This window comes from Bombus terrestris, unplaced genomic scaffold (genome assembly GCF_910591885.1).
Source record: "Bombus terrestris unplaced genomic scaffold, iyBomTerr1.2, whole genome shotgun sequence".
Taxonomy (NCBI): domain Eukaryota; kingdom Metazoa; phylum Arthropoda; class Insecta; order Hymenoptera; family Apidae; genus Bombus; species Bombus terrestris.
In genome coordinates, this window is record NW_025963549.1 from 656,454 (window position 1) to 661,955 (window position 5,502).

Here is a 5,502-nt window from a genome sequence, read left to right on the forward strand (position 1 = left end):
CAAAGAAACGTAGCCGATGACATATACTCCCCAGTAGCGAGTAATGAGACCTTTAAGATATTGCTATCATATCGTTGTCAAAATGGATTAATTATTGAGCAAATGAATGTAGAAACTGCTTTTTTAAATGGTGAAGTAACCTCGGAGGTATATGTAAATCAACCAAAGGGATATGCGGACGGAACGAATAGAGTTTGTAAACTATCGAAAGCGCTTTATGGGTTAAAAAAAAGTCGAAGGGAGTGGTATGAGTGTCTTAATAAGTATCTGACGAGATTAGGTTTTAAGAAGAATAACATAGAGTTGTGCCTATACTGTATTCAACTTTTTCCACATTTCATGTGCTGTTGTGCAACATAAAAGAAGATCCAACGGTTTCCTTCCTACTGAGGTCACAATTAATTTTCCTGCTAGCCGATCTGCCTTCAAAAATCTTTTACGGGCGATTTCTTTCTCCGCACTGTTACTTGGATGACACAGATTCCCTTCACACACGTTGAACAGGTCGTCATATTCCTCCAAAAGTGTACGCATGACAAAACGCCACTGGAGCCAGTTTTCTTCGCCTCGTAACATCTCGATCTTCGCACTTGCTGATTCCATTTTAGCACTATCACTTACTTTACTAAGCACAATACTTTGACAATTTATTCACTTCGCGTTGCTATCTTACACTCTACAGCCCTGGGCCCATAACCTGTTGAGGTTATTCGGTATATAAAGAGCGAAAAACGCGTGGATAAAGTGTGTATTTTCGAGCTATCGCGGGGAGGCGCGGTCGTTAGAATACGCGCCAACGGGAGTCGTAAATTCCCGTTACGATTAAAATGATCGACACCACGAATAGTTCGATCCCCGTATTTCGATTAAGATAATAGGGGTGATTCAGGTATGATAACACTGTGACTCACAGAGTTAAAATTTATATTTCCAACAACTAGTCTACACGATTGAAAAGATATAAACAATTAACAACTTTATCGCACGCAGATAATGTAAATATATACAGTATCGAGCAAGGCTCTTACACTTGAAGTTAGTCTCTTGGTGGACGTAGCACGATATGATACTTAACAGAATAAGCGAATGTTTGGCAATGTGTACTGTTCGACGCGTCACAAGGAACTGATCGACTTTGGATGATTTCTTTGTCTCATCTTTAAGACGACCCCCACCATCCTTAGGTCACGCCACCGTTCGCGCCTATGATCACGTATGTCCGCTCTTGCGTGGAAAACGTAACGGACCAAATTCGACGTTTCGAGAACTCGCTGCTTGGCAACAGCTATGCGCTCGTCGATACATTGTATATGATCCGGCGGTCAGATAAGACGATCTGACTGAGACATTGTAGGGCCGCGAGTGACGGTTAGAAAATACAGCCTGTGTTAAACCTCGTGGCGTAACATCCTCCCCCCGTTGAGAGGGTACCGATCAAATGATATGGTGTGGAGTCAGTTGCGTCGCTGGCGAATCTCCTTGGCTCCGTGTGGGTGGTCAGACTCGTCTGGATCTGGGTGAATGGGTAAGGGGACCAGTCTTTTGACGCCACGATCCAGGGTAGTTGTTGCCGTCTGCACGGTGGCGGTCCGTATGATTCCGTCGACTCCTGGATGGACCTTGATCACGCGGCCCAAAGGCCATTGCATGGATGGTACGTTATCCTCCCTGAGAACTACTACGGTGCCTTCTCGGATATCATGTTTGCCCTTATCCCATTTATTGCGGCGGGTTAGCTCGTTGAGGTACTCTCGATGCCATCTGCTCCAGAACTGCTGTTTGATCTGGTGGATGCGCTGCCAACTTGATAGCCGCCCTGATGGAACTGTCCTGAAATCACGCTCCCGTAAATTCGTGAGTGTGTCACCGATTAGAAAATGACCGGGAGTGAGGACAGGGGGATCTTTCGGATCGGATGATATGGGAGTCAGTGGGCGTGAATTAAGGATGGCTTCAATTTCAACCACAAGAGTATGAAGGTGCTCAAAGGTCAAGAGTTCCGTGCCGACGACGCGGATGAGATGGCGCTTGAAGGATTTCACCGCGGCTTCCCATAAACCGCCAAAGTGTGGTGAGTTTGGAGGGTTGAAACGCCATTGGATCTGTCGGTCGGCGAGAAAAGTCTGTACCCTCTCCTTGTGGTCGTCAGACTGCAATAGGGTCCGGAGTTCTTGCAGCTCCCGGTTGGCCCCGACGAAATTGGTGCCATTGTCGGTAAGGATGGTTGCGCAATGTCCTCGCCGCGAAATGAATCGACGTAAGGCGGCTAGGAAAGCGTCGGTGGTTAGATCGCTGACTAGCTCTATGTGGACAGCCTTGGTTGCTAGACAAACGAATATGGCAGCGTATATTTTTATTTTACGTCGGTTGCGATCCCTCCTCTCCTTGATGTAGAATGGGCCGCAGTAGTCGATTCCGACGTTCGTAAACGGACGCGATTCGGTAATGCGCGCCTCTGGCAAATCACCCATCAAATATTCCACTGGCGGCGGGTTGGCTCTGCAGCAGCGGACGCACCTTTTAATGGTACGCCACACTTGGCTACGACCGTCGATCGGCCAATAGCGCAATCTTACCGCGTACAGGGTAGCTTGTGTCCCGGTGTGGTGGTTTTTCCGATGCTCCTGGTCTATGATGAGCTCTGTAACAGATGCTTTGGGCAATATAATGGGGTGTTTTTGATTGAAGGGTATAGAAGAGTTGGTTAGTCGTCCTCCGACTCGTAATATCCCATCTTCGTCGAGGAAGGGATTTAATGGCTGTAGTTTTCCTCCAACGTCCCTGCTTCGATCTTTCTGTAGTGTCCGAATTTCCGTCGCAAAATGACCGGATTGTATGATTTTGATCACCCTGTTGTGAGCCCTGGTTAATTCGTCGGTTGTTAGATGGGCAGCTAGGTGTTGTTTATGTTTCCATCGAAGACACCAAGCGACGACTCTGATTAGTCTGGTCCAGGACGAGTATCGGTGGAGGAGGGGGTTATCGTTGTTATTCGTCGTTAGACAGATCGTTTTTTTCTGTTCCGGGATGTCCCCCGACGGTGTAAGGATCCAGATCGGCCAGTTCTCCGGCTGCTGCTTGAGCCATTCGGGTCCGTGTTTCCAGATGTTTGGACGCAGGAATTCCTTGGGAGCCTGCCCTCGGGAGATCAGATCCGCTGGGTTGTCATCCGTAGGCACATGCCGCCAATCGGCTGTGGTAATGTGAAACGAATGTGTGCCCGATTGCGTGGATGGGCTCCCCCCGATAACCCAACCGAAGCGAGTTTTTTGCAAACATAACTCAGTATCGATGGATTGTGGTATTTTAATCTGCCCGACACATAATGAGGCTAACGTTGGTCCCGAGCTTAGTAATATTTCGATAGGGCTTGGTATGTGAAATGTTGGATCGGCTAATTTTAGATTTTTGGGTATCTGGAGAGCGGACCGATCGATTGGATGGTCTGGGACTTCCGATGATATTGTTGGGATTACTAAAAACGTTGCTGTGCGTTCATATTTGCCATCCGTAGAAACAATGGTGGTCGTTAGTTGGCTCCTTGCGATAGTGGTTAAGTCGTCGAGGGCTCCGATTGGGACCGAACATCTCTTTCGTTTTATACCGAGGGAGTTTGCGAATTTCTCAGTCATGAAATTCATACTAGAGCCAGTATCTAGCAGTGCTCTGGCTCGAATTGGAGATGCTCTCTTGTCTAGCACATCGATCTGTGTTGTGACCAGCAGATCATGATGCGGCGTAACGTCTAGAGATATATGTGTCGTTTCGGTCCCTTCCTTTGCGGCCCGTTTGTCTAGTCAGTTTTGACCTGGGTGGGTTTTGGACGCGGATTCTGGGACATTACCCTTGGTCCGTGATGCGCGTGACTCATACGAAGTGTGAGCTTTCGTATCGCTTGGGGCCGAAGGTGTAGGGTTATTTGAATGTTTGGCGGGTCGTCTCGAATGGTGGACCGAACGCGGTTTCGATGATCCGGATGGCGATTGTCCATGAGAGGATCGTTTGTACGATGAACGACCTCCCGACGATCGACCGCTTGATGAACGACTGTCTGACCACGACCGACCGCTCGATGAACGATTGCCCGACGCCCGACCGCTCGATGAACAACTATCCGACGACTGAATGCTTGGCGACCGACCCTTTGACGACCGACCGCAGGACGACCGAGGATTTTCTTGTATTTGTTCTCGATGTAGGTACGTATGATGTCGTCGCCCGCAGATATGACACGAACGCGCGGTGCACTGTGTTATCGAATGTCCGTTGCCTAGACAGTTTGTACACAGCGATGCCATTTTTACGAGTTGAAGACGTTCTATGGTTGATTTGGCTTTGAAAACCTTACAGTCTCTGAGTTTGTGGGGTCCGTCGCAGGTCGGACACACCAGCGCCCTGCTGGTTGTGGCATAGGTTCGTCCACGTGGTAGGTTATATCGGCGACGAGGAGGTTTGGGGGGTGACTCCTTTGTTTTCGTTACTTTAGAGAGGAGCTGATTCCCGTTGGCTCGTGTTTTTAGGAATTCCATCAGCTGATGGTAGGAAGGTACTTCCTGATTTGGCAACGTACGTTGCCATTTACGCATACTGGACGCAGGCAATTTTGACGCGATCAACTCGATCAGTACTACATCTGAAGTTACCGACTGTCCTAATCTTTCGAGCGCTTTGAGATTTACGCTGATGGTTTCCATCAAATCCTCAATGGCTTCAGGAGTTTCCTTTTCTATTTCGGGATAACCGCGCATCAATTCCCAATGGCGCATACAGATCCGGAGGGGGCAATTGAATTTCTCCTTCAATGTGTTAAGCGCGATGGGGTAGTTGGCATCTGTGGGTTCCAATGATTGGATGCTCCGTGCGGCCCGTCCAGTGATAGCTGCGCGTAGATATTGAAATTTCTGGACATTTGTTAAATTTTCATTGCGATCTACCGTGGATGAGAACGTGTCATAAAAATAGGTCCAGTTCTCGAGGGCACCGTCGAACTGAGGAGCGCGGACCTCTGGTAGGGTGAGTGATGTCGGCTCGGGCTTCACGCCTGAATCGCGCGTTTTAGTTGGCGAGGGGTTTGGTGCGGGTATTTTATCAAGGAGACCTGTGAACCGTACGTCAATCTCCAGCTTCTCTTGATACAACGCGGCGGCCCGACCGACTTCCCCTTCATCTAACCCTTCTAACTCGTCTTGAACCGCGACTAACTTCTTCCAGATGTCGTCGAACGCTTGACGGCAAGATACTAAGTAACCGTTGTTTACTTGACCAGACTCTTCGTATTCATCGAGTTGGCGTTTCGTGATTGTAAAGCGGTTGGCGAGGCCGCTGCGTCTCCGCCTCAATGTGCTGATCGAGTCAGGTTGAGCCATGTTTGGTGTTAATGGTAGGAACGATCTTACCTTGATCAAATGGGCGTTGATCTGAGAGTCGTTTTTTACTCGCTACAGTGTGGTGTGGTCTCGTGTAGATGCTGAACGAAGGAGGTGTTCCTCTCCGGTGGCGGCT

General features: G+C 48.7%; 1 protein-coding gene across 1 annotated transcript; it reads right to left on the minus strand.

The window, feature by feature from the left end:
* Nucleotides 1-1,719: 1,719 nt before the first annotated feature.
* LOC110120083 lies at nt 1,720-4,766 on the minus strand. Its single transcript, XM_048414146.1, has 4 exons — nt 4,644-4,766; nt 3,605-3,707; nt 2,130-3,193; nt 1,720-1,830 (listed from the first exon to the last, which is right to left on the minus strand). Exons 1-4 carry the CDS (start codon nt 4,764-4,766, stop codon nt 1,720-1,722), a joined length of 1,401 nt encoding a protein of 466 aa, XP_048270103.1.
* Nucleotides 4,767-5,502: the final 736 nt, after the last annotated feature.

Coding starts and splice junctions, on each gene's coding strand:
- LOC110120083 (XM_048414146.1), bottom strand. CDS start 4,766: ATGCGCCATTGGGAATTGATGCGCGGTTATCCCGAAATAGAAAAGGAA. Junction 3,708..4,643: donor TCGAAAGATTAGGACAGTCG/GTAACTTCAGAT, acceptor GTCACAACACAG/ATCGATGTGCTAGACAAGAG. Junction 3,194..3,604: donor GAAATTCGCAAACTCCCTCG/GTATAAAACGAA, acceptor ACATTACCACAG/CCGATTGGCGGCATGTGCCT.